This window comes from Pimephales promelas, chromosome 6, assembly GCF_988280905.1.
Source record: "Pimephales promelas chromosome 6, fPimPro1.hap1.1, whole genome shotgun sequence".
NCBI classification, from domain to species: domain Eukaryota; kingdom Metazoa; phylum Chordata; class Actinopteri; order Cypriniformes; family Leuciscidae; genus Pimephales; species Pimephales promelas.
Window position 1 is genome coordinate 12,959,594 of NC_142774.1, and position 20,716 is coordinate 12,980,309.

General features: G+C 36.8%; 1 protein-coding gene across 11 annotated transcripts in view; it reads right to left on the reverse strand.

Annotated features, from left to right (window-relative positions):
- Positions 1-20,716, reverse strand: part of tenm3 (teneurin transmembrane protein 3) — a 343,805-nt gene that overhangs the window by 99,248 nt on the left and 223,841 nt on the right. For 6 of the 11 annotated variants that reach the window (XM_089132127.1, XM_089132131.1, XM_089132129.1 and 3 more), the window contains 3 exons: positions 14,805-15,033; positions 6,889-6,987; positions 4,276-4,514 (listed from right to left, as the gene is read on the reverse strand). In XM_089132127.1, the coding sequence (XP_088988253.1) occupies positions 4,276-4,514; positions 6,889-6,987; positions 14,805-15,033 (567 nt within the window). The remainder of the gene's footprint in view (positions 1-4,275; positions 4,515-6,888; positions 6,988-14,804; positions 15,034-20,716) is intronic. The other 5 variants (XM_089132133.1, XM_039681524.2, XM_039681467.2 and 2 more) reach the window with 1 other exon arrangement.

Here is a 20,716-nt window from a genome sequence, read left to right on the forward strand (position 1 = left end):
CAGGCTTTAATAATGTACATCTTGTCAATCCCAGCAGCGACAAAACAAACTACAAATGACTTTTTTTAACGTGACACCAAAACGGACAATAATGAAAGGCCACTGAGTGAACAAATGCATTCCTTTTCGGATGTAATAGGGACTCACTGATGCGGTCCTCTCATCCCTTTATGACTTCATGATAAAAGGGGGCCGCTGGATCTCTACAGAGCTGAATAGGTTTGGAGCAATATTGCATGGCGAAAGGAAACAGAGGGCACTTCATTTCCTCTTATTGACTTTGGAGGCCACTCTTGACATCATCGACACAAAAAACATGAGTAGAATTGCGCCTGTCTGGGTGTGTGTTTCCAACGCATTCTCATCCTTTACCGTCATATAGAACGCTATATGACAAAACGGCGCTATATTACGCACATGGCACCCGTTATCGTTAATATAACACGTGCTGTGATGGTTAGGTTTAGGTGTGGGGTAGGGTAGTCTCATTTTACGCTAAAAGATTTATGACACCTTGGGTTCGCGTGAATATTAATGTGCGTAGTATAGCGCCGTTTTGTCATATAGCGTTCTATATGACGCTAAAGAATGAGAACGGGCTGGAGTTTCCTATGTCTCATCACTAGAAACTAGTTATGTGAATATGACTAATTTTGCCCTTTTAATAGATTAGATCACATTGTGCTTTTCTCAAATATTAGTCGGTTGGTGTCCTATTATGTTTTTTGAAGCAATAAAGTTGTGGAACCAATTTTGGAGAGAGCACAATATGTTGGACAATCATTATATTAACATGCCAGTTTTACATTTTCAGAACATGAAATATTATATAATGCTGTAACGATGAGGATGCACTGTTAATAAATGTATGTATTTATTTGATGTAATAACTTTAGATTAATACATATTTGAGAAAATGCATAACCAGCAACTGTTCAACACTCTCTGCTTGCCTTAGCCCGATTCAAAGCGGTAAGCTTGTAATAATGTTTTTAACTCCAGTGGATTTCCACGGGAGATTCGAACATATCTTTGCGTCATTACGTCAATTGACAATCACCAGTGACAACAGATTCACCCGCTGTAAAATGCAAAAGACTTTGTTCGGACTTCAGAGTGGCTACAGAAAAAAAGAGACTGCAACCGGCCCATGTGAAAACAAGGATACATATCGGAAGGACATTTCATGTAGTCACGCAATGCTTACATTGTTAACATAAATAATTTGAGAACAAAGTATAATTTGCATGGTTTTGCGCGATTAATCAGCGCGATTTACTGGAATGTCAAAACCAGAACAAAAGTGGATGTTTCTTGTTAGTTCAGATTACATTTTACGGTGAAAAGTATGTTTGTCATACTTCCAAAAAGACTAATCTGGGATTCTGAATACCAGTATTCACATCGGCGCGGTGACTGACAGCCTCACAGCACACTCTCCTCAAACCTTGTGTTCACTCGCGCTTTGTCGTGTCGAGGGTGTTGAAGTACAACTCACGTAAAGTTGATAATTCTGTGAATAACTGCGATTGCAGATTTCGAACAGAGATGGCGTTAAAAAATGCAGACTGCAGCTTTAACTAAGTGTAGCTGAATTCATGTTATACACATTTATATTTTAAAAGATGTTTGCCATGGTTTAACAGACAAAACTAGTCTCAGACTAATTGAGCGGTTGTAATTGAAAGGAACTTGTACTGACATATATTAAAATATGCCATTGTTTTGTCTAAATATACTCCAGTAATTCTTTTTTCTAAGGCACGTTTATAAAAGCTACTTAAATGCCCTAATTGAAGAGTTACTTTTAATTTTTTTTTGTCACATTACAACAGGCTACAATTAGAGAATGTAAAGAGCTCTAAAAACAGACTCGATTTTACACAAAATAGTAATATTTTTTCCTTTTGATTTTGGAGTAAAATGTGATGTTTAGCATCAGAGGGTGTCATGTGTCCCTTCTATGTTCAGTAATAGAACATTACAAAAATGGCCTGAAGCAAAAAAAAAAAAAAAAAAACACCCTCTCACATTTTAGCAAAATAAAGAGTGTAGTGTGAACTGAAGGAAAACAAATAGAGGTCCCGTGCCTGCCGCATCACTGTCTCTCCCATGTGGTTTGTTCAACAGAACCATCGTGTCTTTGAGACAAACCAGCCCACCTCACACTGCAGAACAGCATCTCTACAGGCCATTCACAAATCCTCGCATCAGCGTGGCATTAGGAAACTGCTGGCTCCATTGAGAGAGGAAGCTTAAACAATTCTGTCTACATTTGGCACACAATACATGATAAATACTAAATGAAAGCGAACTTAAATCTATTAAGTTCGAGCACGCAACAGGAAAATAACAAAATGTTTGGTCCCACTTTATATTAAGTGGCTATAAGTACTATGTAATTACATCGAAAAATAAGAACAACGTGTTATTGTGTTCCTGTTGTATTGTAAAACACTTTTGCTGCTATTGAGGTGTAATAGGGGTAAGGTTAGGGACAGGTGAGGTGGTATGGGTCAGTTTAAGGGTGGGTTAAGGTGCAAGGGTAGGGTCAACATTGCAATTACAAATGTAATTACATAAATTAATTACAGCTGTAATTACATGCAGGTATTTTTAAAATGTAAGTACAATGTAAAAACATGTATGTACACAATAAGTCCATTGTATCAAATTATTAGTTTCAATGTAAGTACATAGTACTTAAAGCCACTTAATATAAAGTGGGACCAAATGTTTATCTGCCGATGTGGTCACATTCGGCTACTATGGCAACATGGTCACAATGAGCAGGTGACTGAGTAATAGACAAAAATAAATAAATAAATAAACAAATAGCAGTGGTTTCCATGGCAACTTAATTGACAAAGCAGTTGATTTTTAAATAGTACTCCACAGCCATTATATTATGTAGGCTACACAACATTTTGCAGGCTTGCTAGAGGGTGTAACCTGAACAAAATTATCCCTACATAAATTTGCTCAGAAATCAAGTAGCATTACATATTCTGAATATTACAAGGCAAAGTGGTTAAGTGGGACAGGAGCTTTACTCAAGAAAACTATGAATTGGGTTGCCTGAATGACCAGTCAGTCTTAAGGGCCGTTCACACCAAGAACGACAACTATAACGTTAATCAGATTAGTGTCCACACCTGCACACGATAACGTTCTGTTTATTTGAGACATGCGCTGCAGTTTTGTCATCTATTGCTTTGACTGGATTCTGATTGGCTGTCAAGGTATGAATTATTCATTATTAGTAGAATTCTGAAAGTGATTCCAATTATATTTTCCTATCTGCCTTAGCATTATACTTATGGTGTGGACTCAATGCAGTTCTTTTACATTTAGAATGATTTTCAGGATAATATCTTTATGTATATATTAGTTATCATCCTTAGTGTGAACCGGCATTTAAAGGGATACTCCACTTTTTTTTTTCGAAATAGGCTCATTTTACCACTCCCCCAGAGTTAAAAAGTTGAGTTTTACCATTTTCAGATCCATTCAGATGATTTTTTTTTTTATTTAGAAGAATATCAGTAACCAGACAGTTTCTGGTCTTATTGACTTCCATAGTAGGAAAAAAATATATATACTATTAAAGTCAATGAGACCAGAAACTGTCTGATTACTGATATTCTTCTAAATATCAAAAAAGTGGGCTGAATACATTCGAAAACAGTAAAACTCAACTGTTTAACTGTTTGGGGGAGTGGTAAAATGAGCCTATTTCAAAAAAAAAAAAAAAAAAAAAGTGGAGTATCCCTTTAATGAAGCAATAAATCCTTATTTAATAATGGAAAAAGATTATATGCAATTAAATTGAAATAATAATGCAATTAAATTTAAATTCAAAAACAAGTTATTCATTTTGAATTATTATGTAAAAAATATCATATACAATAAATTACACATATTATGCATGATAATTTGAAATATTATTTCAGATTTCACGGTCACCTTGGCAGGATGCATTCTAGTGTTCAAAACTGTTATTTTGAACAGAAAGCAGAGGTTCCAAGAATGCTTTTTTTTTTCTAAACACAACGTCACAATGCACTGGTGCTGCAATATGCTTAAATGGTAACCTTCTGCATGTGTATGGCTGTAGTACAGGAGGTGCTTAAAAGGGGATGGATTCAAATATTCAACTTTTCAGAGAAAACGGAAATATATTAAACAAATGCATGACTTCACAAGTCAGCTCGTCAGTTGTAGGACTGATCTAGTGGAGCCAATCTTACGGCAAAGCATGAGAGTTTCACCTACCGATGCAGTAACAGAGCAGCACAGAGAGCAGTATGGAAACAGCCATGGCACTGAGGGCTGTGCACCTCCATGAGCAGTACTTAGAGGACTTCTTGAACTTGAAGGCACTGCGGGAGAGTGTGTTGCGGGGCAGGGGCCGTGTAGGGGGCGAGTAGACCGCCCCCGTGGCCATTGTGTAGCCTGGCGTGGCCGTGCTGAACAGAGGAGTGGTGCCGGTGCCTGTCTTAAAGAGAAAGTGCCTGAAAAAGAGAGAGAGAGAAAAGAGCAATGAACATTTACTCTCGTTGTGACAGACATTTGACACATTTAATACGTTTTTTATTATTATTATTATTCATTAAACAGCTTTAGGAAAAAAAGATTAATGCCAAGAACTTGTCTGTTATAGTTCATAAAATCAGATCACTTTTCATAGAAAGCTCAGTATATTAAATCTAAATGAATAGTAATAGCATCACAGATTGTTCACAAAGCGGGGTGCAGAACAAGAAGTGAGGCGTACAGCCCTCGCAAACTGCCCTGCTCCTGTATGTCCCCCGCTAAGCAAGTGTCAACCTCTCCTGCTGATTGGCACTTAAAGTATGATTGGCTAACAGAAGCATGTGGTAATTATGCTGGGCAGATATTACCCGCACATTTATTAAGCTGGCCCTTTCTGTTTGCTTGAATACCACAGTGAAAATCTGGCTCTCTTCTCTTTTCAACCTTTACCGAACACATCTCAATTAAAGCCCTAGTGTTTGACTTCCCTTTAGCCTGCTGCGCTTCTTTGCTCCCAAATGAAAGTGGAGAAATGGGAAATGTGATCTGTGTGAATGTGTGTGTGTAAGTGGCACTTTCCACTATAAATCTGGAATCAGCTGATTGCATTTAAGAGGTAGAGAAAAAGCTTTTTCTAATTAAAAATCACCAATGGTATTGTTTCCTCAGCAGAAGAGGACATTTAAAAAATTGATTTAATCAAATTCAGCATTTAAAGATTATATTATCCAAGGGGACAAACTGTTGACACTGTTGGCAACCAGGACTAGTTGTCTATATACTGTATATTCTCTATATTATCTAACTGTAGGGTTTTAAACATATCTACATTCTACATTTTCTCCAGCAGATGTTTTGTATGGTGTTTTCAAATACCTAGACTAAATTATAATATTTTCATGTGGAAAAAGTTTTTTTGTTTGTGAAATTTTTTATATAAAAAAAGACGAAAATACTAAAAAGAAATACAAATTATACAAGGCAGTCATACAATGAAGGTTGCTGTAACCTGTATAAATACAAATTGTTAATATTTTTTACTCTCATGAATCTCATGAACACATGGATTTCATTTCATTATAGTTTTTCTGGTTAAATTTAGCTCAAACACTAATAAACTATTTAATAGCAAATTTAAAATCGTGGGTGGTGATGGCGCAGTGGATAAGACACATGCCTTTGGTGCGAGAGACTCGGGTTCGAATCCACTGCGAGACACCAATGTGTCCATCTGACATATATATATATATAGCAACTGTAAATCGCTTTGGATAAAAGCGTCAGCTAAATGAATAAATGTAAATGCTCATTTCATTGAAGCAACTTTACCCATATAGTTTCATGGTACTTCACTGGTGAAACAACAAAATGTTTAAATGTTTTTTTTTGTAGCTAAAATTTTTAGACATATGTATGTGTCTATACAGACAAATATTCACTTGAGTTAAAATGACAAAACTAACCCCAGTCTCTCCAATGCATTCATTATAGGCCTATACATAACCCTCTTCAACAACATTGAAGAGAAATTCCCTCCTTTTGTTAAACAAAACAACTCACAAGCTTGCAGAGCTAAGCAATTCACTAAAACTGCATGGTTGTCTGTTCGATTGCATTCCTTATGTTGACAGAATGACCCATGAAGACACTGAACAATGGAACAAACAGATGATTCGAGCTGCGATATCAAATAACACTGAGCACTAAATCCAATTAGCAAGACAATTCATTCGACAATCTCTCTGCATTCTAATGCAGCGACAGAGAGAGAGAGAGAGAGAGAGAGAGAGAGAGAGAGAGAGAAACTGTGCTCTTGTTTTAGTCCAATAAACAGTTGCTGCCAACTCACTGTTACTCCAATATTATCAATCAACCCAATCAAAGCCAAGATGCTGTGCAAGGCAGTCCGGATTTAATCTAGTAATGCAGGAATATCAATTAAAGAATTAGTCAAATTAAAATATTAAAGGCTGTGTAACTTGATTTATGCAAGTGGCGAATCGATTAACATATTACTGGATTTTTATTGCAACTTAATTTAGAGCAATTATTCCTAAGCAAGTACCAGTGTCAGAGTCTGCTGCCAATCAAATGCCTCTTGATCATTTGCATTCACTGGCTAACCGAACAAGGGAAGAGATATATGACGGGCGCTTGAGCCTGCGCATGACTGCTTTGTCTAAATTTGGTTGGCTTAATATGGGACTTTGGACATTTGGTTGGCTCAGCGCTGGCCTACTGTTCGGGGCTGGCTGTATTGGGGTGGGGCGTCTGGAGATTTAGCACTTTGGAGGCTCAGTGTTGGGCTTGGCATCAGCAGCTGGCACCATGAGAAAACTCAGGAGCACATACCCGTCCCCATAGCCGCCCTCGTGGCACACGGGAGGGAACACATCCATCTCTATCAAGTTGTCATGCCCGTTTTCAAGAACTGCTTGCTTTGCTAATTTTCTACATGAGAAAGACAAACAATTAGAATAAAGGTTGTCAGTGCTTTCTGGTGATGAGACAGTCGAGATATTTCTAATTATGAGTTTGGCAGCAAATCCACAGAGAAAGAGCTTCCCAGACAGCAGTCAGTCATAGCTGAATGTGCGCCGAATGAAAGAAAGACGCGAACCCACACACGAAAAGACTCATAAAAGAAATATACTGCAGTTTTATGTTCGATGTATCATTCAGTTTTCCTCTAAATGGAAGCACTAACATGCTCTGATAAGAAGGGGATATTTATTATGGTGAATAGAGCCACAGAATTACTCAAGCGCACTGAATGACTGTAAAGTGTTATTGGTAGGCTCTCTACATCCACTATGAGCTGAGTGTGAGAATATATTAATTACTGTACTTCCTCTATAGTCAATAGCATTCGCTGAGAGAGGGATGGGTATCTCTAGAGGTGCATATAATCTGAAGCAGTGGTTTTCAATTGGTGTGTCGTGACCCTGAAATTAGTCATGGACCTGTTCTGATTGCGGGCAGCCGGGAAAAACAATGCTAAAGGTCAAAAATAAAGTGCAACTAACCTTGTTGTTGCATTTTGTTAGGATATAAAAATAGGCTAATTAAATTATATGAGGGAGAAAACAATGCTTCCCATATATTTTGTTGTCGACATCAAAGGCTGTGCACGCAGTATCCTCTACTGTATTTTGATAAAAAAATAAAATAAAATCATCTGTCACTTGGTACAAGATTGCGGTGCAAGGCATATACCAACACGGACAGGTTGTGTGACAAGCCCTCGTCTTCAAAAAAAACATGAAAAAATGAAAATATGACCCAGGCAGCATTAAACGGTTTGTACTGACCACAATATGTCTTGTGCAGTGAATTATTTGCTGCGGAGACATTTAGTAAAAATATAAATAAACCAAATTTAATTCAATATTTGACTTTAAGGACATTTCTGCTTCGTTCTGCATGCTTAAAATGTTTACCATTGAGCCAAAGTCTAACAAGTAAAACCACTTGAGAACCACTGATCTAAAGCCATGGGGCAATGTAGAGTTTTTCATTCCTCTCCACAAATTTTCAAATGGGATGAAAACAGATGCATGGGATTCCAAGAGTAATTCGGTATGACTTACACATAACATTTTTAGTTTTCCCCTATGACCTACGCTCTAACCAACTCACCCTTCTGACCTCATAGCAGGAGTTTAAACCTTTACTTCAAGTTTTTACAACGAGTGACTTGCTGACATGTAACTCAATAACACGACTTGACCATATGTTCGTCCGTCTTGAATTACACAGAGTGGCCCGCTTTTAAACAAAACACATGACAGCATTTAAAATAACTTATGTATAGTTTCAAATTCCCTTTTTTGCCCCTTTTTGAGACAATGAATTGAAAAGGATACAAAGACAACTCTGGGAACTAACACTTATTAACACTGTATTAACACAAAATACGGACTTACTGTAAGTCATGACAATGTTAAATGCTACATTTAGTTACGATTGCTGACACTTTCAATTCACTCTATTCACGGTTCATATGGGGTTTATAGTCGTTTAACATTGGGTTTTATCACAGTTAAAGGGATCAATCAATAAGAGGTGGCGCATGCTTGAAAATAGTTGAAAACTAAATGCTGATATGAGATTAGACCCTCAGTAAAAATGTTAATACTTCACGAGAGCTAACGGAAGACGCATGATCAAAAAGAGATAGAATTCCCAGCTGTAGTATCTATGGACTGACTGGGACATCTGTTGTTTAGGTAGGACAGGAATAACGTTACTTTGACACAGAAGACAGCGAACAGGGATTTCCGAGCAGGAGGGCCGGGATAACCATTGTTAATTGATTACAGCATGCATGACACCAGACTGGAAATTGCTATGCTAATCCATGTATCTCCTTTCACGTTTGTCATCCTCTGACAAATACCTTCACAGAAGATTTCGGAAGAGCGGACGCATAAAAGAACTCAACAATGGTTATATACAGTGGCATAATCGAAGACAGTACTTAAAACATTTTTCAGTCATGGAATTATATTCGACACAGTAAAATGTTAAGATGAGCTATTTCGATGAACTGAATAATATGGAAACATATTTGTATAACCTTCTAACAAGGATCTTCAGAATAAATACACACTTCACTTGTGCTAACCAACAGCCCTGTGCTTCACAATCTTCAAAAACTACAACATTCAATCTACAGCATATAACTATCTCCCTCATAATAAAATATAACAGGCCCGAATGATGTTAAAATTCATCTTTCCACTCCACAACACAGCATGGAGGCAGAAAGAGATGCACAAAAAAACCATAACCTCTATGTAAAGGAAAATGCAAATAGAGGCTATTGTTATTCTTAAGAAGCCCATTCCTTCAATGCTGCCTGCAGTGTATTCTTCTACTGAGAAGTTATAAAAGTGACAAAGGACAAAGTGTCAGTGCTGAATGATCCACAGCTCTTAGATAAGCCTGTACTGAGAGGCATTTCACAGTTGCTGTGTGTTTTGTCTATGTGGATTGACCCTGTCTGTTCCCCGTTTATAAAATGGGGGTGGAGATCACAGATAAAATAGCAAAACATCTAAAGGCTCTTGACAATTGGCACACTTGGCTGAATGGTGTGTGATTGCACTCTGCACACAATTATGAGACTTGTTTTTAATTACAGTAACACCTATTGAAGTTCTACTGATGGATGGTGCTTTACTTTAACATCAATTTGATGTCTGGTTTTGTTTGAAGCAATAAATCACTCCTCTTCAAAACCTTTTACCAAAGAAAAAGACAATAAACAAAGTAAAGAATAAGTAAATGTTAATTTGGCACTTTCTCGGTTTACTACCTTTTGCTAGAGGAAGTTTACAGGACATTTGCGCAAGACTGGCTTTAATTGCGGTCCATTTCCTCCTTATAACAAGATTTTGTGATCGAATGCTATGAACACTTTATTCTCTCTTGTGATGGTGCAAGTCGTGAGGTCTATCTTTAGCTGGATGACATGGGAACTGACCTATGAGTCAAAAGTGCTTTGAGATTCACATGGGGGACCAACTTTTCTGGTGATCTCCACATGGGGAACAGCTTGAAAGCCGTTTTTGCTATGTGCAAAAATTAAATCATGGTTAAATCATGTTGCGAGATGTGTTATTTTGCCTAGAGCGAGGTTTTGGAATGTCAAGTGCTTCAGTTCTCTCCCTCAGTTCAAGATAAATCCATTACCACTCTATCACAAACAGAACATGTATGTTAATGGCATAAGAAACAAGAATTCACCACGCATTAAACAGCAGTAATAGATTATCAGCAGTCAAAAGAAAGATGGAATGTGAAGATGATCAAAAATCGTATTGAAAAGGAACAAATGGACAAAAATGTTGGTACTATGTCACTCCCTCTCAAATAGTATATTAAAAAAAAAACAATATCAGTAAGGACATTTCTTACACATTTTATCTATAATATATATATATATATATATATATATATATATATATATATATATATATATATATATATATATATATATATATATATATATATATATTAGGGCTGTGCAAAAATTAATTGCGATTAATCGCATCCAAAATAAAAGTCTGTGTTTACATAATATATTTGTGTGTGCTGTATAATTATTTTGTATATATAAATACACACACATTCATGTATATATTTAAGAAAATGTGTTATTCATATATAAAATATTTATATTTATATAATATAGATTATATATTTTATATATATATACAGAATTTAAGCGCAAATAATTCTTAAATATATACATGCATGCATAGGTATTTATATATACAATATAATTATATAGAGCACACACAAATATATGATGTAAACACAGACTTTTATTTTGGATGCGATTAATCGCAATTAATTTTTGCACAGCCCTAATATATATATATATATATATATATATATATATATATATATATATATATATATACTACAAAAATGGTAACTGGGCACAAATTTATGGATGGCAAATGGAAAGCTTAAAACAGAGTGGTGGCAAGTGATGTTGCATACTCTAGTCCAGAAGCAGATTCACCAATTGCCTGATTTGTTTTTACACTTGAAATACTCAGACTCTGAATGCGGAAAACATACTTGTGCAGATCTTGAGATATTTTAATCAGTTAAGGACCGGCAGGTGTCTCAAGAGGCTTCTCATGTTTCTCTTTTCCCCACTTTAATAGCATAGAGAGTAAAGACAGTAGAGTGAGGTAATTGACCGTATGAGAGCCAGTCAAACTCAATTGCCTGTTTAGCACAAATTGTGCACAAATTACAAGAATGTAGAAGCATATGCTCAGACTTGATCTCTATTTCACCGCAAGGTTCATGGCAATGTCAATAATGGCTTAAAGGTACAATCAGTAATTGCTAAACAATACCAACATGAGCCCTGGGAACCAATCGTTCATGCTTGTAAATACAGGGAAGAGGTCTATATAGAAGCATAGGTGTTGTTGGAGCAATTTACTATGCTTAACAGCTAAATTATTCCACTAATGAAAATGGTGTAAAAAAAAAAAAGCAAATAAATAACGTCAAATAATAACTTATCCTGGTGCAAGTAAATTAGCAGGATGCATTTATGGACTGGTTTGTTCAATTTTCTCAAAAGGCTAATTCAGTCTACTGCATTTTTTTCATTCATTTCCTCAGCCAGAATCTACTGCCTCAAACAAATCAATGGACTTGTTCAGGGACATGTTGTGAACTGTTTGCATTTCTACTCTCTGCCAGCATGTTTTCATCCATTTACCAGTGCTGATGTTTCTCATTACTTTCATCTAAACTTCACTGTTGTGCCTGTCAAGGAGTTGGCTGTTTTGTTTATTTTAACTCTAAAAGTCAGTCCGTATCATGTAAACAGTTGTTGAGTAATCTCCATGTCTAACTTGGAACACGGCACCTTTTGAACCAATGCAGCCACGCATTCAATGTGTGATTTTGAGCATAATTGAACTACAGTGTGTTTTCAGAGTGTTTATTTGGTAAGGAGATGCAACACCATAGATGGATTTACAAGCATCTGTAAGTGTCAGAGAACCAACTGACTGTGTGAGGTCTTCCTCAGTGAGATCTCACGATATAAACAGACATTTAAGCTCTCTTGCTAATATCTACAGAAATCTACATAATTCTATCAATATGAGTGGAGGAGTGCCAAGGATAAGATTTCGAGGATATGGTCTGACCACTGAGACAGAGAGTAAAGAACAAAAACAAATAGCAGAGCGAAAGTTGGAAAAGAGACAGAAAGCAAAACAATGGGGGTGGAACAACAACGGACAAAAGTGCAAACATCTTGCTGTGGTTGACATGACACAAAGCAAAAAAAGCAAGACCACGGCATAGTAAAAAAAAAAAATAACCGAGATGCAATATAAAGTGAGAGAGAGTTGTGAGGAAAACAGAGAGACAGAGGGAAAGACCATAAAGGAAGTGTAGCTGTTGGATATTTCTGTTTTGTGACCACTGTGTCCATGTGAAGGGCCATGAAGTGAAACCCGAGGGTGGAGGTGCAGAGGCAGGTGTGTTATTCTTGGATCTCTTAACACTATGTCATCATGTTTGCATATAAAATATAAATTCAAAAGCATGCCTATACCCTTAGTCTGGGTACCTGCCATATTTAATTTAACGCAATTACAACGTTGTGAGGGGTGATGTACAGTATGTTTAAAGTATTATTTAAAAATTACTTTTTTTGTCCACTAGTGTAGTCACAATACCAGTATTTTAGTAGCCTATACCAGAGGTCAATAGATAATTTCAAAATTTCCAATATCAATTTAAATACCACTGTAAAAGCTGTTGATTTAATATGATTAAATTAGGTATTAAAGCAGTTGTTCACTTTTCAAAAAACTTTTGCTGATAATTTACTCAACCCCATGTCATCCAAGATGTCCATGTCTTTCTTTCTTCAGTCGAAAAGAAATTAAGGTTTTTGATGAAAACATTCAAGCATTTTTCTCCATATAATGGACTTCAGTGGGAACCAAACTGTTCAAGGTCCAAAAAAACCCAAACACTTTCAGTACAAACTGCAAATTGTTCAAAGGGCTTTAAACGATTCCAGACGATGAATAAGGGTCTTATCAAGCGAAACGATCGCCCATTTAAAAAAAAACAAAAAACAAAAACAAAGTTAAGCTCAAATGCTCGCCTTGCTCTGTAATGCAATGCACGTTCATGACTCTCCTGTTCGAACTTGTTCATCAAAATGAACAAATCTTTTTCCGAGTCAATTCGTTCGTTTCGTTTGTTGAATGAACCATATGACTCAGAAAAGATTTGGTCATATTGATGAACGAGTTTGAACAGGAGAGTCACAAACATGCATCACAGAACAGAGTAAGGCAAACATTTGAACTTATAAAACATAAAATTTGTTATTTATTTATTAAATGAGCGATTGTTTCGCTTGATTAAACCCTTATTCATCGTCTGGAATCGTTTAAAGCCCTTTGACCAGTTTGCAGTTTGTACTGAAACTGTCTTTTGGACCTTGAACCATTTGGTTCCCATTGAAGTCCATTATATGGAGAAAAATACTGGAATGTTTTCATCAAAAACCTCAATTTCTTTTCGACTGAAGAAAGAATGACATGGACATCTTGGATGACATGGGGGTGAGTAAATTATCAGCAAAAGTTTTTTTTCAAAAGTGAGCTACTCCTTTAAGTCAAAATTATAATTATCAATGCAACCTCTAAATATTTATCAAAAAATAAACAATTTATTAAAGTGAACAAATTGAAGTCCTTTTTTGTCTGGCTTGTGTATGTTGTCTTAAGACAGACCAATTGTATTTACACGAAACCTTTTCAAAATGTATATTTTCATTAAGAAGTGCATTTTGTGCAATTAGCCACTCCAGGACTGTACATATATCCTACACAAACTTACTACCATTTACATCAAATTTAATATGCCAGAGTCTATGTCTATCCAGAGTAAGGTCTATCGCTTTCAGAAGGTGGAGAAGAAACCGAGGCTGTCGCTCTTTCTCTCGACAGCCTTTCATCAATTATTTTTAAAGAAAGGCAGTAAGATATTAACACAATGACATCATCACTAACTTTAAAAAGTTAAAAAAGTGCTTTAAAAAGTTAAAAAAAAAATCTTTCTCTCTGCACCAACCCTCACTCTGTATGACTGTTTATATCACACAGGATGAATGAAAGGAGTGCTAGGTGGTTACATCCCTTAATGGGGTAGGCTTAGTCATTATATATACAGTGTCACGACTAGAAAGAGTAGATCAAAAACAGAGAGAGGCCATTACAGTGCTAACGTTCAACCACCAAAACAAAGCGCTCCCTTCTGCTAGTCTTTAAAGACCCCTAAGAGTATCCTCCGAGCTTACAGCCTCAATGATTTATGAGGGGAAAACAACCAAGCCGTATCCTCCCCTAAGCTTGGCCAGGCCTCAGTCACTCACACTCTGGGCTGTTAGCAGAGTCAGCAGCAGCACTTTTGACACTGCCTTATTATAAAACGCTTTGTGAGACTGATGATGCCTAATTTTGACTAATTATGTTCAAAAATTCATTTGTGAATTATGAATGTGAATTATACTATCAGGTTTGTTAGTATGCTGGATACTTGATGCATTATAAATAAAAGCCCTGCAGTCATACTGTTTTGAGACAGATAGGAAAGTCACGTGTTCTGCTGTGTGAGCAATGTCAAATAAAATATCTGTCCATAACACAGGCCACACACATGTAACCGTGCTGGTGTTTGTGTGTGATTGCGTAACTGACCTACTCTCCAGCGGCACATTGCTGCCCAGGACCCAGCTGTCCTGCAGCGGCACTGACTCGGGTGTGGTTTGCAGTTCGGCGGGGAGGGCGGCCGGAGGGGCCGGGCTCACGTTCCTGCGGCTACTCAGAGAGTTGTGGTTCAGCGCCGTCACCGACGGCTGCTGCTTGTGCGGAGGCGGAGCTGGTGGCAGTGTGGACTGGCCCTGCTGATGATGATTGGACGGTTGATCTGCGGAAAGAATCAAACGAAAACGGGTTAACCAATGGCGAGGCGGCGTAGTTACGCTGTGCAGATGTAATCAGTTGTCCTGGGTAATTAATTGTGGCAGTTAGGCAAATGTGTCTGGATGAATGTGCTTTTGCCAAAGAACATCTGGGTCATATTACAGCAGAGTGATGATGACTAACCATTTAGTACCCACCCACACCAGCTGTCGAACTGCTGAGTACATGATGACAACGACACATATGCACACACTCATACACATTTAAGCATATGATAGAGATGATTAAACATCCGCTTTCATATGTCTCGGGGTCCCCGGCGGCACTTATCTGTCATTATTGCAATAAATCCACACTTGGGTCTGTTTGGGATTGCACCATGTTAACAAGAATTGTGTGAATAAGTTGCATGCTGAGTAGCGGAGACAACTTGTCCACTGTCGATCACTTCCAGGTAGTCGAAAACTAGGGCTGGGTATTGACACAAATTTCACAATTCGATTTGATTTCGATTCACAAGCTTGCAATTCGATTCGATTTCGATTCCGATTCAATTCAATATTGATTATTTTGGATATCAGTTACAATAAATGGCAAATTGTCTCAAGGAAATCAAATCTCTTAACTAATGCTGTACACTATGGGAGTCTAGTTAAAGCCTATAGCCTAATATGAAGGTAATAATTAACTGTTTTGTAGCTATACAAACACTTAAATTACACTTTTGTTTATTTTTTTAATAAGAAGATTATATGAAATTTAAACATTTAAATGGTGGCTGTCATAAAACTTGCCCGAAAAATTGAAGAACATTAAGATTATAATGCAAATGTAATATGGTGTATATATTTAGCAAAATGCTCCTCTCTAGAGTTATTTTTTCTAGCTGTGGGTTTTCTGAGGTAAATATGATGATACATGAAATTGATTACAAGCTGTTTAACTGACGTCTTTCCACGGTTGAAACGCTGATTGAGCGAATCAATGTGACATGATACGGATTCGATAAGTTGTACTCTATCTTTTAACACACTTTCAGATGCTCATTCATGTTTATTTCGCGCTGTGACTGGTATTATTAAGCCGGAAGAGATATCAGCGCTGTTGCTTCTCTTGAGCTGCGCCAGAGCGATCTCACAGCACCAAAACGTTATTTATATTTTTGAATTTCGAAAGAAAATGGACGTAATTTGAAATTTAAGATTTTGTTTCATATCAATAATAACAAAGGACAAAGATTATTGCAATTTTTTGGATGTGTGCAGCTGTGATACAATGTCCCATTCATTCAAATGAAACAGGATAACTAATCGATTCTTGAGATTTAAGAATCGATATCGGTTCGTAAAAATGAGAATCGAGTAAAATCGAGAAATTGATATTTATTACCCAGCCCTATCGAAAACGCATAAATACAGTAGCAGGTTTAAACAGGGCCCTAAAGGCTTTGGAAATACAGTGTATTTGATGTGTATCATTGCCAGAGGCACATAATCAGAACCTTGAAAGCACTTTTGCAAGCTCCTTAAAACACGACTTTTCCGGTTATATCACAGAGGTGAGAAAAAGGGGAGGTTTTAAAGACCGACAAAGCTGTGTACGCAGCATTAGCCTACAACTATGCCGATTTCGGCATTTATCACATCATGAGGGGTCACGTCCTCGTCTAAACCTCTGGTGAGTCAAATCTAGAATGAGAAATTGAGAGAGAGAGCGAGCGAGAGATTATGTGTTGTAACTTGAGGCCACAAAATCCTTTTCCTTGAACATAGATAAGATGAAACACAATGATAGGTATGCGCAGCAGCCTTTCCAGAAAGACAAAACCATTGCTCAACTTCCTGCACTATTCTGTGTTACTTATGTGGCCTTTTTTTGATGGTAGTTTGATACAGCAGGGTTGCTATAAGAGCTAAGCAGAATGACAAACGGCGAGTGCACTGCGGTTGAGAAGCTTCTGGCAGATTCGGACTGCTGCAGAAGAATTCTTTTCTGATGCGACAAGGCCGTTTCATGGCTTCTTTGACCTTTTCTAGTGCTGCTTGAAAATGTCTGTTTCATTCACACTCATCTCCTGTTTGTCTCTTTGAAGCATCTGCAGGGTTGACGACACTCATGCTAGCCAACAATAGTGCAGTAGGTCATGCGAATGGTGTTATTTTTTACAAGTGCTCAATAATCCCTTTGTACCTTTTCTTCACTTGTTTCTTAATATGAACCCCCAAGCTGTAACAGTGTAGGGGTGGAACGATACATGTATTCGTATTGAACCGAAACGGTACGGGCGTCACGGTTCGGTGCACGAATTTACACGGAGAATACACGGTATAAAAATAAATAAAACTCGCGTGGATATTAATTAATGTAATGCGGAACTACTGTTAGATCCGCGGGTTCTTTAGGGACACATAATCTGTACCATCGGCTAGCTCTGAACCGTCTAGGCTCTGAATGCGCGTTCACTTCAAACGTTGGCTTTATACGCGCATCCTCGCTTTGGACTAGCGTCGAACTAGACGCGATAGACACGAATTTGGCGCTCTATTCGCGTTTGGTGTGTGACCGCAAAATGAACAGGCTGCTATGTCAAGATTGCAATGCGGGAGTGTGTGTGTGTGTGTGTGTGTGTGTGTGTGAGAGAGAGAGAGAGATAGAGAGAGAGAGGTGCGATACAACAGTGGAAACATAAAAACTGTTTTTATATTTGTTTACACTCGCAATAATACACAACATTGTGCTTTTGTCACACTGTAAACTCTAGACAAACTGTAACCTACAACTGTTACCTGACCAAAATCACACACACACTGTTTTAAAAGCAAAACATATTTATCCAACTCCATTTCAAAACAGTCTGTGGGTCCCATCTTTTGGACATTCGTCATATTCCGTTGGTTTTTCATTTCTTGTCCTCGGAGCACTAATCTTACACATTCTAAATTGATTGAAAAAGAAAATCGAATGCGAATACAGAAATCAATTATTTATAATTCAGATGAGAATAATTTTACATTGTTAATTAAAATTAAGGGAAACAAATATATTGATCTGAAATATAGCAAAATAATTTTAAATTAATTCAGGTACAATTACCAAACATATTGCAAGATCTTTTGGTCTTTTTATTAATTTAATTAATAAACTAATTATATACAACTATTGTCAGTGCACTACAAATAAACCGGTTCAATGCTTTTATTAATAAAACTTATTTAAAAAAATACAATGCCTTCTGTATTTTTGTTTTGCTTTTCCCTCCATTGTACCGAAATCGTACCGAACCGTGATGTCTGAACCGAGGTATGAACCGAACCGTGCCTTTTGTGTACCGTTCCACTCCTACTATAACAGTGTAATAAAAATATTAACCTCTATGTGCAATCTGTAATCCCCCCAAAACGTAAGATATCAAATATGCTTAATTTAATGTTTCTACATTTTCCAAATAATATTTTCAGAATTATGGTTTTATTAAATTACCAAAAAAAAATAAAAAAAAATATTTATTATCATCTCTAATTTACTTTGTTTTCATTTGTTTTCATTGTTAGTATTTTTTTTCTCACACAGTAAAACGTAAAAAAAAAAATATGTACAACAAAGTTTTATGAAAAGTTTGAAAACCACTATAGGTTGTTCAAGGTTGTCAAGCAACATTGGAATCTGCCACATCATTATAAAATTCAACAAATGTGTGGTCACACTGTCACAGGTGTACAAGTATGCATATTTTACAATGGCTTCAGACGTACCTAGACAGATTCAGAAGTTGAATTTTTTGCAAAAATAACACGATTGTGATATACAATATCAGCATGATATGTATGATTTTTGTCAAACAGAACACACCTAATGATGGTACGTTTTTATCCCTGCAGTTCAGGTGTGTGCATCTGATCATGAATCAAAGAGCTCAACGGAGGATTTTCTGGCCACCCCCGCAGTATACTGGAAAACAGTGTGTTCTGTTCAAGTAAAAATAAGATGTGCTGAGAGAATGAGGAGAGTAAGAAAGCTTTGCTGAGAGGCTGAAAGAAGAAGACAGGTGTGGTATGGATTGCTTAAGGCAAAACATAGATATGAGTGCAAATCTGTTGGGAATCACATCACATCTAGCTTCAAGCTTTTGTCTGAGGTCTGCACGCATGTACTGTTTCCTTTCCACCCTAAAAGTCATCCATGCAAACAAAAAGCCACAAGATGGGCTGTAACACACCTTGCCACACACACACACACACACACACACACACACATACCCCACAAGCAAGAATTGATCTATTTTTTGACCAAAACAAACCAAGTACCTGAAACCTGAAGGCGGTGAGAGAGCACAGACAGCTTTCAGATTGGATTCTCATAGCGTACTCGAGGGAGTGCTCGGGTACATTTCCATAGTCTGGGTGAACATGTTCCATTGGGTCCTATCTACTCTGCAGCTGCTGGCTTCAAAGTGCACAACAACAAAATCAAAAACATTGGATGAAGAGGAAAGAGGGAGTGTTGAGCCTGTTAAAATTCAATTTCCAGCATCCTCTGCAACTGATGGCGCATAGTACTGTTCATTCCCATGATAATCAGTCTGTCAGACACACAATCCTTGTCGGAAAGGTGCTTTTCTGTTCTCAATTAGCTTTTGCCCCTATACGTAAACACAACTCTATATGTGTTCTGTGCCATTATGCCTAAGGAAGATACACTTTCAAAGAGGGGTGACAGAATGTTAGCCTAAAGAAGACAAAGGCACACCGTGGCTCACAGGAGTTTGTCTGATCAAAAGCTTCTCAATTTGAAAGGAAACATTCCTATAAACAATACAGCATTGAAACTGTTCAGAGCACATCTATATAGAGGTTAACCCAAGCATAAACAAACTGAGGTGGCAGGCAGTCTGACATATAAACTACATGATACGACGTTAACATAGTTTGTGCTAAGGTTAATAGTTGGCCCTTATGTTAACAGTATATGGTAGGTTAACATGTTTAATTTCCTATTTAATATATTGAGCACAAGTGTAATGCTGCATTGGCCAAACATACTGTATATTTTTGTCTTGTTTTCCCAATTAAAAATCAAGAATTGCATAAAATATTAAAAACGGGTTTCAGAGAATATACGAGACGTATCGAGTTTACTCAAAAGACACAGTGTGCAGATTTGAGTATTTTATTTGATAAAGTCTCATCTTTTATACTGCCATCTTAATTATTTAATGTTTGAAAAAAAAAAGGGTGTATGACAGCCAAATTAAAATGATTTCAATTTAGAAATGGCTTGGAATAGAAAGAAAGCTGGAAGGGATTTTTTATTGCATAAATTATAATGAAAATGATGATGAAAATTGCTTTAAAGGATATAACCACATTTAGTGTATGCTTACAGCAAGAAAATAAACTGGCAGTGGGTTAAGAAGAAAAAAAAAAAACAGATAAAAAATTCAAGATATGAATATATTTACAGGACTGTATTGAGGAAATCTTATTTTATGAGAAAAAAATATTTTGGTAAAACAAGTACATTTATCTTGTTTGGAGAATGTTTAAATATAGTTACTGAAAAGCAAGACAAAAGCACTGATTAATGAAATTGGGTTTTGCAGTTTGGAACCATAACTACGATTTCTCAAGAAAAATGAAAACTTTCACATCTTTATTTTAATCCCAGAAATCAGAGTTAGGACCTGAAGC